This window comes from Pelodiscus sinensis, chromosome 3 (assembly GCF_052426305.1).
Source record: "Pelodiscus sinensis isolate ZL-2025 chromosome 3, ASM5242630v1, whole genome shotgun sequence".
Taxonomy (NCBI): domain Eukaryota; kingdom Metazoa; phylum Chordata; order Testudines; family Trionychidae; genus Pelodiscus; species Pelodiscus sinensis.
Window position 1 is genome coordinate 92,850,643 of NC_143054.1, and position 19,964 is coordinate 92,870,606.

A 19,964-nucleotide genomic window follows, 5' to 3' on the forward strand; every position below is an offset into this window, starting at 1 on the left:
TTTAATTATGCATATAGAACTTGTTTTATAGCCACCTGCTTAAGCTATGTATCAAGGTACAAAAATAAAGCATTTCAATGCAGGCAATCCCCGGGTTACGTGGATCCGACTTACATCGGATCCCTACTTAAGAACGGGGTGAGGGAACCCTTGAACTAGCTGAGCCCTCCCCCCCAGCAGACCGCCGAGATGCGCCGCGGCGGTCCTGCCGCCCGCGTCCTCTGCGGCGAGAAAAGCTGCTCCGCGTCTCCCTGGTCTGCTGGGGGAAGCCCCCAGCAGACCAGGGAGACGCAGAGCAAAGCCGCGGAGGACGAGGACGGCAGGACCGTGGCGCGTCTGGGCGGTCCCCCGCCCGCGACCTCCACGGCAAGAAAAGCTGCTCCGCGTCTCCCTGGTCTGTTGGGGGGGGGGAGCTAGTGCGCCCCCCCCCCCCAGCAGACCAGGCTTTTCTCGCCGCTGGTCAGTTTCAGCAGCGGCTGAATCAGGACGCCTGGGGTAGAGCAGCTGGGGGGCTTCTGGGTTGGTCCCACAGTGCCGAGGTGCGGCGCTGCAGGGACCTACCCAGCAGCGCCCCAGCTGCTCTGTCCCAGACGTCCAAATTCAGCCGCTGATCAGCTTCCTGTAGTCAGCCGCTGGTCAGTTTCAGCAGCGGCTGACTTGGGGACACCTGGGGCAGAGCAGCTGGGGTGCTGCCGGGTTGGTCCAGTAGCGCCACACCTCGGCACTGTGGGACCAACCCGGATGCCCCCCAGATGCTCTACCCCAGGCGTGTCCGAATCAGCCGCTGCTGGTCAGTTTCAACAGCGGCTGAATCTGAACGCCTGGGACAGAGCATCTGGGGCACTGCTGGGTTGGTCCCCGCAGCGCCGCACTTCGGCGCTGCGGGGACCAACCTGGTAGCACCCCAGCTGCTCTACCCCAGGTGTCCCCAAGTCAGCTGCTGCTGAAACTGATCAGTGGCTGATTCCAAGAAGCCTGGGGCAAAGCAGCTCTGCCTCGGGCTTCCTGTAGTCAGCCGCTGGTCAGTTTCAGCAGCGGCTGAATCGGGGACACCTGGGGTACAATATGTACCAGTTCCGACTTACATACAAATTCAACTTAAGAACAAACCTACAGTCCCTATCTTGTACGTAACCCGGGGACTGCCTGTATGCAAAGATGTATTTAAGTTCTCTTTTTTTCTCAAACTCTGATGTGCACTTGAGAGAACACTATTCTACTGCTAGCCTGGCCCATGATTTCAGAACGGTAAAAACTGGCATGCTTAAAGAGAAAACAGAGAAGAAAGATATGAAGGAACAAGTAAAACAAGAATGCTCAGGTCTCAGCATGTCATCACATCTACCCACAACATTTAAGTGATTTGATAAGGAAAATGATAGAGAAAGTCTCTCTCTGCTTCCCCTGAGGGAGATGATTATAATACAACTGCATGACTTCTCATGTGTTATTCTTTCTTATAACTACAGATAGTGATCATCTGACAATCAAAGGAGATCCATGGCATTCACAGACTTTGAATCATGGGGCATAAATCCAGGAGATATAACTTTATCCTATAAAAGTCTGGAATCAGACTATGAATCTCTCTCTTTGGTACTTATTGGTCACTATGTCACAATCAATCAGAAGTGATACTGTGGCACAACAAATAGCTCCTAAGAGTCTTTAGCTTGCTTCAGAGGAAACGACATAACACGCCTTCCCTTTTGCCCTTTGCAGTTATACTCCATCATGCTGGTTCAACAATTTTCTTGTCCAATGCACAATTTCTTTCCAGTACTAGAAGCACATACAATGCTCTTTGCTTCAAAAAGCAACTCTCGTAAAGTGCTGAAAAAACTCATGTTGACATGACTCCCCTAAATATCTTCATGGTGAAAGAGGTTAGCTAGCTAGTGTCACCATCCAGAATGGAAATACAAATTGCTTTAGCAGTGAAACAAATTCTGCTTTAGAATTTGCAGCAGTGAAACCTCTTAGTACCTTAAATAACGTATTATCATTATTTAGTCTCTTGCATCTGATCTCGATCTACTATATATTTTAGAAACATCCCATATACAGCCGTCTGGCCAGGTCACAATTTACTCATATCTTTCTGGGGTAGCAAAGTCTGACATAGAACAGGCCAATGTCCTCACAAGAGGGTCTTTGGCCTCAGCTTGTGGCTCATGCCAGTGATTGAAAGTGTAAGCCATCCCTTCCACTACACCTGGCTTCAGTTCAGGAACCTTATAATCAGTAACCCAGGGCTGCACAGTCCAAATTCTTGCTGCTGTTTCCTTGTGTTCCTTCCTAAACAGACTTTCTAAGGACTTCTTCCCCAAAACTTCTCTAGGTTAACCTTTCCTTCAGGGATAGTATCCCATGGCTTTTTCTCTCCCTTGGGTTTCCTCCTCATCACCTCTCTGTTCCCAGAGAGTGATTGCAGAATCTCTTCCTGAAACACCCCTTCTTAACTGGAGGAGGGAGGTTTGGTGCAAAAACCCCATCATATGAGGTTATGACTACCACTTTCTTCATTCACTTTAGATCAGTTTTTTATGATTTTTAATATTTCTTTGCTCAATCTCATATCCTTCAGAAAACATATCAAGCTATTTCTGGTTTTGTTTTTGCACTATTCTATTTCCCTGATATTCTCACTAGTCCAGGGGCAAACAATTTTTCATGGAGGGCCACTCCAAGAATTTGTAAAGTGGTTGAGGCACTCTTCCACAATATTAATGGAAGAGGTGCGGGATCTGGGATGGAGGTTAGGTGCAGAAGGGAGCTTGGGGAAGGGACATAGTTTGGGTGAAGGAGGGGCAATGGACTGGGGGTACAGGGGGCTGGATGTGACCCAGGGCAGAGCATTCCACTAGTCTTATGTATCATTTTTCCATGATTTTCCCCATATATGTTGTGAGGGCAATAGGTCTATAAGTGCCCAGTTTCCTGACTGGTATTACCAGTGCTTGTTTCTATTCTACTGGCAACATTTTCCCAAAATATCATTATATACCAGCAACAGAATCTTTGGACTTCTTTCTGACAAAAGTGTTGAAGCATTCTATTATGTATATTAAAAGTTGAAAATTTTGTCATGGTTATTTTTTAGTAAACATCACAGACAGATGATGGGTAATAAACAAAAATTCATGAAATTTTGTGACCTGACTTTTACTAAAAATCATTGAGCAGGGAATTTCAGGGAACAACTGAAGCCCAAGCCATTGCTGCTGAGAGCTTTGGGGGAACCCCTGCTGTCACTGAGAGCTCTGAGAGCTCTCAGCTACCTAGCTGAGACTTTGGGTCCCCTTAACACCCATGGTGGCTAAGAGCTCCAGCTCACAGACTGATAGCTAAGGCCCCACCACACTAGGCTGAAGCAGAAAATGTCCCAGAGGTCTCAGAAAGTCACAAAATCAATGTTTTCCATGACATAATCTTGTCCTTCCTTATATTATCTTTATCTGAAGCTATATTTTTCCTTTTTTCTAATGACTAAAATAAGCTCCTTATTTTGGAAAAATGTTGCCAGTAGAATAGAAGCACTGGTAATACCAGTCAGGAAACTGGTCACTTATAGACCTATTGCACTCACAACATATTTTAATTAAAACTTTTAACACATAAGCCGCATACCATTTAATAATTCACAGTAATCCTAAATAAAAATGATAATCCTTTTCTACAAAACTTACTACTTTGAATCAGATCACACCTGGTCTTTTGGAATTCCTTTGCTAAAGTCTCTGCCTTTACTAAGTTGAAAACCTTAGTTTCATTGCTTCACTTCCAATTCCATTCATTCTTTGAATTTGCCTCTATATTGCTGAAAAACCTTCAATAATAATAAATAATAATAATAATATAATTCAAGTTAACAACATACATTTTTCCAACTTTTTTTCCTGATAATCCTATGTACCACCACCATACATCTTTTATACTATTTTTAAGTCTTTACTATTCACTATACGTTTGCTTGCATGTATGCCTTATTTCTTTCCTTGATTGCTAATTTGCAATCCTAATTCCACCAGGGAACTGAATTTCTAAGTCAGGGGCAATTTGATTTTTTGTAGATGGCCAGATCAGCTGCTGCTGTAGTTCTTTTTATTATATTGTTATAGAATTCTTCTGGGTTGTCACTTATACAGCGACAGCATAAATATTCATCATCCTTAATCTTGAAAAGGCCCTAATCAGCTTTTTAAAATTCTGGCTTAGAACTCTTTTCATGCTTTGAAATTTCTTCAGCCTTGATACCCAGTAAGTGTAGGAGGTGATATCATCCCATTTACTAGCTTATATCATTTGTTGCAATTCCCAGATCCAAAAGACAAATGGATCCCTCCAATCAATTAAATCTAATAGGTGTTCCTGTATTCAATATTACCATCTTTATGAGTGCCAATAAATTGTTCTAAGCATTTGCCATTTCAGTCAGTTTTCTTACTTCACCATAACTCATTGACTGTTAAAGTCTCTGCAAATTATCAATGGATTTTTGACATTACATAATTTTTGTGTTCTAAATGAACTCTTTTTGCATGCATTATAGATGTGATATATCTGTATATGAGTATTTTTGTTCTGCATGGGACCCTCAGTAGTGTTATATTAAAAACTTAGTTTCTGCACATTCTTTTTGATGTAACTAAATCCACCCCTCCTTTGGTAGCTTCTTGATCCCTCCTGAGTATATCATATCCCGGTAGATTGAACACAAATGTACTTATTACACAACTTTCTTGAACACATATTACATTAGACTTTTTTTCCCATTTCAGAGATGGCTTCCTAGATTCCTGTCTATGCACTATTAAACCATTCACATTCCAGATATGGATCATTAAGACCATATTACTTAAGCTGCATTATTGCCTTCATTCAAAATCCCGTGAATGTGATCTATTGAGAGGTTGTCTATCTTTACATATTTTTTCTGCTGCATTTGCTGTAATTTTGTACCTTTGAGGTTTTTTTCTCCATCTGTAAGGTGCAGTTAATTACTTCTATAATGAACTCTATACACTTCTCTTTACTTACAAGCAATATATTCCCATTCCTCTCATATTCTCCTCCCTGACCAGAGATGTATTCTGTTGCAACTAAACATCTTTTTTCTTATTTGTGGGTTTTTTTTTTCATTTTTCCTTATAATAGCCTCTGCATAAGATACTTTTTGAATAGTTTTAATATTTTGTAATTCTCTAGCGTGTTCTGCTACTGCGCCATCCTTTACTGCTATGCTGTGCTTTCCCCAGCAAGTGCTGCATTCGGGTTCTGTTCCTTCTAAATAGTTGTTATACGACTGATTTCCTCCACATTTGCTGCACCACCTTGTATCCTTAAAATTGGCTGCCATGCACCCAAACCTTTGGCAATTAAAGCACCTCACCAAATGTGCAGTGAAATATATGGTTTAACTCAGAAAGACTGATAATCATTTGCATCCTATTGGGAAGTGTCCCATCTTTAAGTGTTATATGTACAGTCATAGTTGGTTTTCCCTCCCTTCCCCCTTATTAAGTAGCCTTTCATCAAGCAATATTTTATCTTTGCCTACACTCTTTTGGATATCATTCTGAAAATCCTTGTGGCATTTCATACATAAACCCTCATTACTTCAATCAGGAATTTAGGTCATTGACAAGTAACTTTCATTTTCCCAAAGGTTCTGTTTTTCGAGTTTTTTTAGCTTGCTCTTTTTGCGTACAATCTATCCATAGCTCACCAGCCAGCAATTCTATTAGCTCTTTGAATGTCACTAACACTTTGCTTTATTCATTCTGCCATTTACAGGGCGTTAACATTTCCTTTTTACACATCTCCTGTCTCTGATCTGACAATTATAATATGATGACTTTTCCCCTTTTTCCCCTTTAATTTCAATCAATTCCTTATTCTTCAAATCCAGATTTTTTTTCCTGATCCATGACCATCCTTCACCTCCTGCTTTTTTTCCTTCGTAATCCAAGACTACTTTCTCTTCTCCCTCACCATCCTCCATTGTCAGGTTCAGTATTCAGCTTTATTTCAGCTGGGGGTCAGCTGCAATATTCTGCCCTACCTTCTCCTTAACTGCCTGCTAGCCAGTTTTTCCCCAGCTACCCTCAGCCTTCCCCTCCTCTTTCCACTAGCTACCCAGCCAGGCCCCTTCTGCTTCAATTCTGTGGCATGGCAGACTACCTTTCTGAGTCTAAATTGCTATTCACTGGATTTCATGGACAGATTCTGCTAAAGACAGTCACCTTTCCCAGGACAGATGGGCTACATCTAGACTGCAAGCCTCTTTCAAAAGAGGCTTTTGAGAAAGATACTTTAGAAAAAGCCTCTTTCGAAAAAGAGCATCTAGGCTACAACCGGTACGTTCGAAAAAGCAAGCTGCTTTTTTGAAAGAGAGCACCCGGGCAGTCTGGATGCTCTCTTTTGAAAAAGCACAGTTTGCATTACATAGCGCATTTTCGCGGAAGAGCATTTTTGGAAAAAAGACATTATTCCTCGTAAAACAAGGTTTTCCATGGTCAAAAAAACTGCCACGTTCTTTCAATTTATATTTGAAAGAATGCGTCAGCAGTCTAGACGCAGGGGAAGTATTTTTTTAAAAAGGCCACTTTTTTGGAAAAAACCCTGTAGTTTAGACATACCCTCAAAGAACTATAGCTTTTTTTCAATCAGGCCCTGTGACAGGGAGTCTGTCCTGCACTGGTCCTGTAAGAGTTAAAACTCAGCTCTGGGAGAGGGCTGGAGCTGTGGAACTGTGGAGCCATCAGCTGTGGCCAGTATGAGCCAATTAGTGCCCAGCTGAGGGCAGTATAAATAAAGGCTGTTGGAGGGGTGGAGACAGACAGTCTTGCTCTGGTGGGGGAGCAGAAGGCTCCTGGATATAAGGCCTGAGAATACTAGGGCTGTAGTTAGAGCAGGGCTGGAGAAAGGCAGGCAGAGCAGGGGAAGCTCTGGCCAGGCAAACTCCCAGGCTATAGGGCCTGAATCAAGGTCTGAGTCTACTTGTAGAGACGCAGCCGGGAAAGGTAAAATCAGCAGCTCCACACCCCCTTGCCAATGATGAGTGGCCATTTTAGACTGCAGTTTGTCCCTGAGGTAAGGGGCTAGATGAAGACGGGTAGTGGGTCACTGAGGCAAGGAGGCCATAGAGAATTGGGGATTACCAGAGGGGGAGGACCCCTGAGTCTTGAGACATGGGCAGACACCAGCCAGAAAGGGGCACTCCAGAACCAAGAAACTAATTCCCAAAGTGAGCAGCAAGAAGCACCCTAGTCGGCCCTGTGACAGGCTCCATTTTCCTTGTGCTATGTACAGGTGTTGCAAAGAAAATTTCATTACTCCAAAGTTTTTGAGTTTTTTCATATAAATAGCTCTTTTTACTGGTGGTCTTTACAGGTCCATAGAATCTGATCTATTGTTTCTTGGAGCTTACATATTTTGCATAATCCATCCTTGAGGTTGTAATTAAAAATAGATTACTATTTAATCCTCTATGACCTGTTAAAATTCTGAATAAAATCACTTCACCCTTCCTCTCAGGTACTTGGATTATATAAACATTTCCAAATATTGGTGTCACTTCACAGATTTCCCCTCCCAGCTTCATTCCACATGCCCACAAGTTCTTGCTGTTCCTTCCTTATCTCATTTTTGTTTAAGAGTGTAAATTCTTGCTTGCTTAACGGGACCTCTAGGTCAACTTGTTCATGCTTAATAATTTTTTTTTTTGCCCCTTTTTTGCCTTTGTCTGCCTACACATTGCAGGAGTCCTTACATGTGCCAGGATCCAAGCTATTCATCACATTGCATTGCACCAATTTCTTTGTTAGCCATAATATTTCATTATGGATATAATTTCTACTTCTGGTGAAATATATATAAGCACCTTCTACCATTCACATCCCATCCCAATTCTTTACTTTCTATCTGGTCACCCTATTTCTGCTGTCAGATTTGCCATTTTATAGTACCTGCAACCCTGATAAGGAATCATATAGGAAGGCAGCTGGTCATGCATCATAGGTCCAACTTAATGTTAGCCCAGCCATAAAGACAGAGAAAAAGTTAGTTAGCCCTATGGCTTTCTTGAGTCCAAATGCTGGCACACAAAAAGTTATTTCACTTGTTGTATCCTCTTTAGAGCTATCAATATGCATTTAACAATAATGCTTCCACTTATCACAGACACATTGATTTGCTATATCTTGTATATTTATCATACTTTTCCTTTTGTTTATGTTGTTATACAATTCTGTGTCTATTGCAGAGGGATGTTTTTTTAGTGATAGAGTATTTTCCCATAGCTATAGATTTTAACCTCCTGGAAGCCCCTTTTTTCACTTGATTAGACAGTCTCAGCCATCCCTATATTTCTGTGATTATAGGATCACCACCCCACTCAGGGAGCAGCAGACAGGTGCAGTAAGAGCCCCCTCCATTTCCCTCCAGCCAAGGAACTAGGGTAAAGGGGGAATCAAAGCTGAATTCCCAGCCTCGGACTATCAGCCCAACCAGAGCATGACCAGCTGATGGCAGGAAGCAACCAGATCTTCCTTGCAAGGCAGCAGCACTTTACACCAGGGCCGCTGACCAAAAGATGGCCTTTCACCCAGACGCAGACAAGGAGCAATTGGGGGCAGAGTCTACAGGAGGTGCCAGAGTTACCTGACCATCAGCTGGGGAGATACCAGAGCCAGCTAGGAGCAAGGCAAATGCTATACTCCTAAAGTTCATTGGTTGGGTTTATGTTCTGATCATTTGGATAATTGCTAACAATCATACAAATGAGGCAATTCACAGTCATAAATACACTGATTAGGCCATTTATCATTTGGGCAAATTTTTGAACCTTCAGCTTTGAAGGCATGTTCAGAAGAAAATTGTAGCCACTATCATCCATAAGTCAGATCAGGAAAACATCACTGCAAATCCTGGTACTCTCAAAGGCCTCTTTCTGTTTAAGATGGAGAGGTAATACATTCTGTTTGACTCTAAATCTATTCCATTGGAGCTTGGCAGGACTGTGGGGTGATCTTATGAATAAGGGATAGCTACTTGTTTCACCTTTCCGGGAAAAGAGAATTTACAAATCTGTACAGAGATAACATTTTTACTCTAATTTATTATTTATTTATTGCAAGTGTTCATAAAAATGTCATTAGCTTAAATGTGTTTCTGTATCTAAGTGTTTGAAGTCTACAGTTGCACATATATGTACAAAGGAACGGTAATGTAACTCTATTATTCTAAATGCCTTCTGCTAGCAGCAGTAAAATAACATCTCTTGCACAGTACTAATCCAGAATCACCTACTAGATCATAGGTCTTGCACACATCCACACGGATACCAGTGTGGAGCTCCTCCTCATTGGTGGTTCAGGTGCCTATGAAATAGACTCAGGAAGAGTACTTGGGTCCCAGTCCAGCACCTTAGATAACAGCATCATAGAGGCCTCAGACCTCTCTACCAACCAATTCTTGAACCCTTCCCTCTGAATGTCCCCACTAGCTGGCAGCATGGCTTAATGGATCCTTGCTTTTAAGAATTCCCCAGGCAGCAGCCAGCTGTGAACTCACCCTCAACCTCTCCGCTCCTTCCCCCAACAGAAAGAGGCCAGCATGCAGGGAAGACAGAGGAAATTAACATAGCCTCCTAATTTAATAACATAAGAACAGCCATACTGGGTCAGACCAAAGTCCATCCAATATCCTCTCTGCCAACAGTGGCCAATGCCAGGTACTCCAGAGGCAATGAACACAACATGTAATCATCAAGTGAGCTATCTGCTATCATCCATTCCCAGCTTCTGACAAACAGAGGCTAGGGACACCATTCCTGCCATACTTCCATTTAAAGCATTCCACAGGGCTGGTATCAGGAGACAATCTGTATTTTACCACCATCCACTTCTCTCTGGTCCTGCCTGCTCCTTCTGCATGGATCCTCAGGCCCATGGAAAACTCTCTGACTAGGAACAGAGGGGAAAAACACTGCCACAGAAGGGAATACATGGGGGTAGAGGTGTAAAGATGTTCCCTTCCAAAGGTGGATACAAAGGGCACAATATGCCTCCCTCCTTTTTTAAAATGTAAACTTAATAATTTCTGTTTGTGGATCATAGTCACTAAGATGTAATTATAGGCTAAACCTCTCTGATCCGGCACCCTCAAAGCTTGACCAGTGTTGAACCAGAAAATTAACCAAACTGCAGGATATCAATATTTTCTGGCAGTATTAGCAACATTTCCACTGCTTACTAGGCTCTTAGAATACATTTAGAATACATTGCGGAGAAACTAAATAATTTATTTGCTTCAGTCTTCACGGCTGAGGACGTTGGGGAGATTCCCGAATCTGCACCGTCCTTTGTGGGTGATGAATCTGAGGAACTGTCCCGGATTGAAGTGTCATTAGAGGAGGTTTTGGAACAAATAGAAAAACTTAATGTTAACAAATCTCCGGGACCAGATGGCATTCATCCAAGAGTTCTAAAAGAACTCAAATGGGAAATTGCTGAGCTATTATCTGTGGTTTGAAACCTATCCTTTAAATCGGCTTCCGTACCTCATGACTGGAAGGTAGCCAACATGACACCAATATTTAAAAAGGGCTCTAGAGGCGATCCTGGCAATTACAGATTGGTAAGTCTAACTTCAGTACCAGGCAAATTAGTCGAAACAATAGTAAAGAATAAAATTGTGAAGCATGTAGAAGAACATAATTTGTTGGACAAAAGTTAACATGGTTTCTGTAAAGGGAAATCCTGTCTTACTAATCTATTAGAGTTCTTTTAAGGGGCTAACAAACTTGCGGACAAGGGGGATCCAGTAGATGTAGTATACCTGGATTTTCAGAAAGCCTTTGACAAGGTCCCTCACCAAAGGCTCTTGTGTAAATTACATGGCCATGGGATAAAAGGGAAGGTCCTTTCTTGGGTTGAGAACTGGTTAAAAGACAGGAAACAAAGGGTAGGAATAAATGGTAAATTTTCAGATTGGAGAGGGGTAATTAGTGATGTACCCCGAGGGTCAGTCCTGGGACCAATCCTTTTCAACTTATTCATAAATGATCTGGAGAAAGGGGTAAGCAGTGAGGTAGTAAAGTTTGCAGATGATACCAAACTCTTTAGGATAGTCAAGACAGAAGCAGACTGTGAGGGACTCCAAGAGGATCTCACCAAACTGAGTGATTGGGCAACAAAATGGCCAATGAAATGTAATGTGGATAAGTGTAAAGTAATGCACATCGGGAAAAATAACCCCAACTGTACGTACAGTATGATGGGGGCAAATTTGGCTACGACAAATCAGGAAAGAGATCGTGGAGTTATCGTGGACAGTTCTCTGAAAACTTCCACACAGTGTGCAGTGGCGGTCAAAAAGGCAAATAGGATGCTAGGAATTATTAGGAAAGGGATAGAAAATAAGACACAGAATATCTTACTGCCCCTGTATAAAACTATGGTACGCCTACATCTTGAATACTGTGTACAGATGTGGTCTCCTCACCTCAAAAAAGATATTTTGGTCTTGGAAAGGGTTCAGAAAAGGGCAACTAAAATGATTAGGGGTTTGGAACGGGTCCCATATGAGGAGAGGTTAAAGCGACTGGGACTTTTTAGTTTAGAAAAGAGGAGACTGAGGAAGGACATGATAGAGGTATATAAAATCATGAGTGGTGTGGAGAGGGCCGATAAAGAAAAGTTATTTAATAGTTCCCTAAATAGAAGAACTAGAGGACACCAAGTGAAATTAATGGGGAGCAGGTTTAAAACTAATAAAAGGAAGTTCTTCTTCACACAGTGTGTAGTCAATCTGTGGAACTCCTTGCCAGAGGAGGCTGTGAAGGCTAGGACTATAATAGAGTTTAAAGAGAAGCTAGATAATTTCATGGAGGTTAGGTCCATAAAAGGCTATTAGCCAGGGGATAAAATGGTGTCCTTGGCCTCTGTTTGTCAGAGGCTGGAGAGGGATGGCAGGAGACAAATCACTTGATCACCTGGTGCTGGCCACTGTTGGTAGACAGGATACTGGGCTAGATGGACCTTTGGTCTGACCCAGTACGGCTGTTCTTATGTTCTTATTTAGGGGTAAATGAGAGGTAAATAACAGCACAGAACACTGAAAGCCAGGACTGGTGGCTGTAAGCAAACTATATGGGACCACAGGAAACTTGGCCAGCCCATGATTAGGGTACCTGCAGCTAACTAAAATCATGCTGGACCAGGGATGTTGTGAGACTAGAGAGTGCCAAATTAGAGAAGCTCAATCTGTAGTCACCTTCTGGAGATGTGGTTGTGTAACCACCACCAAGGCGGATTTGAACCTGGGACCTTGGGAGCTGACTATAGGAGCCTCTACCCTCTGAGCTAAAAGCCAGCTGGCTCCCAGCCCATGCTGTAGAGGTGTCTAGATCTTAACTGTTGCGGTGGTCTAGGTGCCACTTGCAGTACGCAGTAACCACACTAGGCATGTGGGTTACAGTTGCACTTCTAAAATCCGTGATTCTCTGGCCCAGCAACATTCGTGGTCTGGCATGCCCACGAATGGTCCAGGATCAGAAAGTCCCAATGCTGCGGGAGGCTGGGGGCCTCGGAGCTAGTGTGTGACTCAGTTGGGCTGAAAGCAGGGAGTCAGGAGCCAGCATGTGGCTCATCTGGGTTGTGAGGGGAGGCAGGGAGCTGGTGTGCAGCTGTACTTTACCTGCAAAAGTCTATTTGCTGTTTGGGTACAATGCAAAATGTTCAGAACAAAAATATCTATGCAGAATGTCTGTGTAAATTTCAAATTAAAATTCTGTGTTTTCTATTTGAACAAAATTCTCTGTAAATGCATCAAATCAACTTGTATTTCTCATTGGTATGCATGTAGCTGTGTAACCCTTCTGCCAGGTGGAGCCAGCAGCAACTGGTCTGGGTTCGCTATCTAGGGATTCCTTTCCATTGATACAGCACAGAAGCAGCTCAAGCTCCCACCCAGCAACCAAGAAAAATTACACACCATCCCTGGGAGCCTCTGAGAGGCAAAACTTCCCCACTCGCAAGCAGAGAGTCTGAGAGTAGAAAATAAACTTTTAATGAAAGGAAGGAAGTCACCCAACATTAATTGGGGAAAATTCCACATGCAGGGCTGTGAGCATCCATGGGGCAATACATCCTGCCTCATGTTCTTGAGTTCTTCAACCAAAAGTTTCTTTTCTGTGTCCATCTCTGCTCCTTCACCATACCTTACTCAAGTGGTTGTCCTTATAGAATCATAGAATAATAGGACTGGAAGGGACCTCGAGAGGTCATCGAGTCCAGCCCCCCGCCCTCAAGGCAGGACCAAGCTCCGTCTACACCATCCCTGACAGATGTCTATCTAATCTGTTCTTAAATATCTCCAGAGAGGGAGATTCCACCACCTCCTGTGGCAATTTATTCCAATATTTGACCACCCTGACAGTTAGGAATTTTTTCTTAATGTCCAATCTAAACCTCCTCTGCTGCACTTTAAGCCCATTACTCCTTGTCCTGTCCTCAGAAACCAAGAGGAACAAATTTTCGCCTTCCTCCTTGTGACACCCTTTTAGATATTTGAAAACCGCTATCATGTCCCCCCTTAATCTTCTTTTTTCCAAACTAAACAAGCCCAGTTCATGAAGCTTGGCTTCATAGGTCATGTTCTCTAAACCTTTAATCATTCTTGTCGCTCTTCTCTGTACCCTTTCCAATTTCTCCACATCTTTCTTGAAATGTGGCGCCCAGAACTGGACACAGTACTCCAGCTGAGGCCTAACTAGTGCAGAGTAGAGCGACAGAATGACTTCACGAGTTTTGCTTACAACACACCTGTTGATACAACCTAGAATCATATTTGCTTTTTTTGCAACAGCATCACACTGTTGACTCATATTCAACTTGTGGTCCACTATGACCCCTAGATCCCTTTCCGCCATGCTCCTTCCTAGACAGTCGCTTCCCATCTTGTATGTATGGAACTGATTGTTCCTTCCTAAGTGGAGCACTTTGCATTTCTCTTTATTAAACCTCATCCTGTTTACCTCTGACCATTTCTCTAACTTGCCAAGGTCATTTTGAACTATGTCCCTATCCTCCAAAGAAGTTGCAACCCCACCCCGTTTGGTATCATCTGCAAACTTAATAAGCGTACTCTCTATCCCAATATCTACATCATTGATGAAGATATTGAACAGTACGGGTCCCAAAACAGACCCTTGAGGAACTCCACTCGTTATCCCTTTCCAGCAGGATTTAGAACCGTTAACAACAACTCTCTGACTACGGTTATCCAGCCAATTATGCACCCACCTTATCGTGGCCCTATCTAAGTTATATTTGCCTAGTTTATCAATAAGAATATCATGCGAGACCGTATCAAATGCCTTACTAAAGTCTAGGTATATGACATCCATCGCTTCTCCCTTATCCACAAGGCTCGTTATCCTATCAAAGAAAGCTATCAGATTAGTTTGGCATGACTTGTTCTTCACAAACCCATGCTGGCTATTCCCTATCACTTTATTACCTTCCAAGTGTTTGTATATGATTTCCTTAATTACCTGCTCCATTATCTTCCCTGGGACAGACATTAAACTGACCGGTCTGTAGTTTCCTGGGTTGTTCTTATTCCCCTTTTTATAGATGGGCACAATATTTGCCCTTCATCAGAAAGGACCCAGGGTTCAGAGGCACATCTTTGTGCGTTCATCTCCCACCCAGGGAAGAAGGCACCGTGCTTGCTCCATCATCTGAGCAATTGCTCTGGCTAACCACCCATCGACTGCAGTTCCTCTCCACTGGCTGTCCCACCAGCCATGGATCCTTACTGCCTGGCTGCCCTGCCAGCCACTGCTCTTTGCCTCCTGGCCTGCCTACCAGCCGCTGTTCCTCACCACCTGGCCAGTTGCTCATTCTGCTCACCTCCTCATCAACCACTCATTCACCAGCTGACTGTCTGTCAGTCAGTCACTTTCTGCTACCACCTGCTTCTCTGCTGTGATCTCTGCACACCAGTCTCTTATTAATTTTCAGCTTTTTTCAAGTGAGGTTGAAAAAACTGCCTCATCTCAAGTGATCTCAGTTCTCAGTGATTTTTAGCTCCTTCAGGTGGGCAGAAACATAGTCCCAGAATATCTGATTTCAGTTCTGACTGGGCATTGAAAATAATGAAGAGGCCTAACTATGCCTATTTAGCTCTTTCTTTGAACAGTGGGAGAACTGGTTAAACTAATCCAGGGTCCCCTAGAGACAGTCCCTCCACACCACCTAGCTGGGATACCTGTCCCTACCCCTCTTATTTTCACAGGAATTTGGCTTAGTGAGATCCTTTCAGCTGAGGGTGATCCTCTTGTTTGAGACAGGTTAAGCACAGTCCTGATTCCCTATATTCATACAATAGTGTAAACAACATTGAAACAGCATTTCACTACCCCTGCATTCAGTTCTAAAGTGATTTGTAACCCAACATCAGCCAAAGTTGAGCAACCTCACTCTGCTAGATGTCTAAGGCAGAACAGGTCAATGTAGTAATTTGCTCCTCAGTCCTCTCCCGCTCTCAGCTAGCTGTCAGGGGAATTCATTCAGACCCTACTTAAAACTGTAAAACTCCAGATTGTCCCTTCACTTATACACCAGTGAAACAAAGGATTAGTCAACCCAAACACATGAAGGCCAGATCTTCAACAGGCCACTGATCAATTCATAGTAACGGAGGATTCAGCCCTCAATGTTAAGTTCTAGTCAAGATGTACAGCAGCTTATTTGTCTGTCACTGCCATCTCAAATGCTGCATGAAGATAAATGAGTTTAACATAAAACACATTGGCAAGTATCTCAAACACGTGCCAAAGGATATATAATAGAAAAAACGTCCTACCTTCGAAGCCTCTGGTGCATCCGGCACAATTTGCTGTGATACAGTGAGAAGAGGTTTTGATCCCAGTGTTGTTGGCTTTTTCGGAGGCCTGGGGGGTGGGTGTAGGGCTTGGTTTTCAAATCTCCTCACCATGTAATATTGTTCTTCACTGATCTCTTCCACAATAGTCCTAGTTGGGGCAGATACAGTTTCTTCAGCTGGTTTGCTGAGCAACTGAACAGACATATTTAGACGATACACAGGAATTTCCCAGCTGTCCGCAGGATCACCAGCACTGCTGATTAGCAAGTAAGAGTCGGTGATTTCTTCTTCAAGCCGCAGTCCAGGCACGGCAGCCAAGACATCTTCCTCAATGGAGAGATCCCTCACAGACACTTTGACATTAAAGGGCAAATGGAATTCTTTGCAAAGTTCTGAAAGCTGGTACTGTTTCTTGTCATGAATCACTTCTACAAAGCTACCTTCCATGTACATAGGGAGAAGCACTTCCTTATAGGCCTCACTTAGTATTTGTTCACAGGCTAAAACATCTATCACTTTTTTCCTTCCCTGATATATGACTTCACCCATCTGGCACTGTTGAACTAGAAACTGGTCTCCAACAGAAACAGAAAACAATTCTGCATGGGGAGAATCAAAGGCTTTAGTTGCTACAACATGAAGCTGCTCCTTGTCACTTCTTGCTAGCTCCAGGTCGTAGGCAGTTGGAAACTCCCGAGGTCTTCTCTTGAACTTTCCTTTGTAGCTAGCAGGAATTAAAAAGTGTCTTTTGCAGGAATCACTTCTGATCTCAGATGCAAGGATTCTGGTCGCCTGGTACTTTTTGTGAATGACTATTTCTTTCCCAGGATATAATAAATTGTAAGGTTGTTGCCTTCCTGTCGGACCTTCTATTACCTCAGCAACCATAGGAAATTCTTTGCTTGTCCTCTCAAATACATCTACCATAGATAATGGTTGAAGGAAACAGTTAATATCATAACAGTCTGTTACATCTTTGACTTCAATGTCTAGATCAGAGAGGATATGAACTATATCCCTTCGAACTGAAAGGAAAAGAGGTAAGAGTCAATTTTTGTTTTCACACTGATGTTGGAATGAAATACACATACTTCAAGAAACATCTTTAAAAACCCCTCTAAGGTGTAGTAAAACCATTGTGTCCACAATTTTCCAGTGTAAACCACTTACAAAGGCAAATATTATAATATTAAAAGTCTATTTAATTTCCAGGAGCAATTAGGCAGTTAGATATTTAATGAAAGAGGAGATAAATGAGATGAGACAATAGAAGTATACCAAATAACAAAATGCACAGAAAAGTTCAATAAGGTGTCCCAGTTTACGTTCTCTAATAATACCAATTGAATGGGAATAAATTGAATGCATAATTAACTCTCAGAACTCATTGCCTCAAGATGTTGCTGAGGCCAAAAACTAGAAGGATTAAGAAAGGTATTGATATTAATATGGATAATGAAAACATCTACAATTACACTAAGATAAAAACCAATCCTGCTCTTTTAAAAGAAGAGATATAAACTTTAATGTTCCAGGGTACATAGTTAGCTTATCCCTAGAATTTCTAGTTTTTTAACCTTCCTCTGAAGCATCTCGTACTGGCCATGGTCAGAGACAGGACACTACACTAGATGGTCTGATTCGGTGTTGCAATTCCTATTTTTATAATTGCACTTGTAAAATTGTATGTGTAAGTAATTACAGATGCAAAATTGAGGATACTATTAAGGGTAGTTTGAAAATATATCACAAACAAGTATTAAAGACAGTTAACACCGAAACATTATTTAAGGGCTTCCTTCATTAAGTTTATTATTTTACATACATGTGAATGCTGCATAGCAGATCCTATTATTACACTTCATGTCTTATGATATGTTCATTCTTCACTCATTAAAATCAGTACTAAATATACATTTTAGATACAAATTATGACAGCTGGTCAGCATCTGTGCAGTCACATTCTGCCCTTGTCGAATTTACTATCTTTCAAAGCCAAACATTTTGACTAGCGTGAAGAAATGTTGCCAAATTAAGGGTGATTACTGAGAATTAAAACAACATCCCATCTAATATGACAAACTGATACATTATCTGTGAGCTGTGGAGGAAGCTACATATAACAATCTATTTATTGTTGGTGGGCACAAAGATATATAGCTACTCCCCACACCCTCTGAAAACATCATTTAGCACCCTCTTATCAGTGATCTTGCAACTGAGAACCAAGTTTGCCTTACATCATTTCCAAGCTATAGAGAGAGAGCTTCACTGTCTTCTAGCAAACAGCGAGGATCTATTTTTCGAAGTTCTCAAGCAAACAGTTAATCATTTGCAGAGTGACCCATTTCTCAAATCAACATTTCAGAGCCATTTAATGTAGCTTACACATTGAACATACCATGAAAAATATAAATGCAAATGCTAATGAAAACCACAAGTAAGGCACATGTCAGGATGTAGAGTTGAGAGGTAAGTGCATAATACACATTATCTCGCAACCCTCTAGTAGTTTTTTAGCAAACTAAACTAATTTTTACTAAGGGCTTTGATCCTGCAGTTTGGATCTAAGTAGTCACAGGGATACAGCTGTGTGGATTGCAGGACTGGGGCCCAAACTACTGAATCCAGCTACAGTTTTGAAAAATGCATTAAGCCTATTATCTGGATATTGGACTTCATGGAATCTCTCAAATCCATCATTTAGCCAATGTTGTGTATTGCACAAACAATTGTTACCCATCCTTCTTTCCTTGTCCTGTGCTTTCGTTATTTACTTGAATCATTCCCTAGAGAAATATCCATTACAAAACATATTTTTACAAAACATACGGCTGAATACTAATATAATTCAGTTTTCATGGAGTTCTATCAGTATGCTTCTGGGACGAGCAGAAAGCAGAAAAACCTTGCAGGAAATAAGGTGTCAATCCTGTAAATACTTACACACGTCCTCAACTTTACTGCTGCGATTAATCCCACTGAAAGTAAAAGCAATTGTGTGCATAAGCACTTGCAGGATCTCGGGCTAAAAATGTAATTTTCTTCATGAAAAAGCTGAGAAAATTTTGACTGTCCAATATTTTTCAGAAAACAAAATCAACCCTTTTTTTTTTTAAACAAAAATTATATACTTACACACCAAATAATTTAAAAAAGTCACAGGGGGGTAGGCATGTTAGTTTGTATCTTCAAGAACAATGAGCAGTCCCTTGTTACCTAAGAAACTAACAAATATATCATATCATGAGCTTTTATGGGAAAATCCACATCAGAGTTGGAGTGGAAATTACAGGGTATATATAACAACAAAAGCAGTTACCTATCAATTGTAGGACCAGTGCTAATGTCGCTAATTGAGTCAGGCTGCATGTGTTTCATTCATACCCTTTGACATGTAAATGTGAACATCAAAAATGGGGAAATTGCTTTTGTAGTGTGTTAACCAGTTAATATCTTTATTCAAGCCCAAGCTGATAGTGTCAAACTTGTAAATGAACTTCAGTGTTACCATTCCTGATGTCTGACTTATGTCTATTAATCCTTGTCCATGACTGTCCAGTTTGGCCAGTATACATGGCAGAGGGGCACTGCTAGCACTTGATGCCATATATCACATTAGTGGATATGCAGGTGTATGAGCCCCTGATGTTGTGGCTTATTTGGTTAGGTTATTTCAATTAGCTCAAGCTAGAACTCATATTTTGTTCTTAATCTAGCCATTGCACGTACACATAAATCTCCAGCTTGGGTTATTTGACAATTTTAATCAGTAGCTCTCAACCTTTCTAGACCCCATATCTCTTTCAGGAGTGTGATTTTTCTTGTGTACCCCAAATATCACCTCACTTAAAATCTACTTCCTTACAAAATAAGACATAAAAATACGAAAGTGTCACCACACACTATTGTTGAAAAATTCCCTTTTTTCTCAGTTTGTCCGTATGAATTTTTAGTTTGTACTAACTTCACTGGTGCTTTTCATGTAGCTTGTTGTAAAACTAGGCAAATAACTGGATGAGCTGCTGTGCCCACTACAAGACTTCTGCATACCCCAGGAGCATGTG

General features: G+C 41.9%; 1 protein-coding gene across 1 annotated transcript in view; it reads right to left on the bottom strand.

Annotated features, from left to right (window-relative positions):
- The window catches only part of THEMIS (thymocyte selection associated), a 112,833-nt gene that overhangs the window by 66,396 nt on the left and 26,473 nt on the right, over window positions 1-19,964 (bottom strand). The window contains exon 4 of the mRNA XM_006139427.5: window positions 15,877-16,922. Within this exon, the coding sequence (XP_006139489.1) occupies window positions 15,877-16,922 (1,046 nt within the window). The remainder of the gene's footprint in view (window positions 1-15,876; window positions 16,923-19,964) is intronic.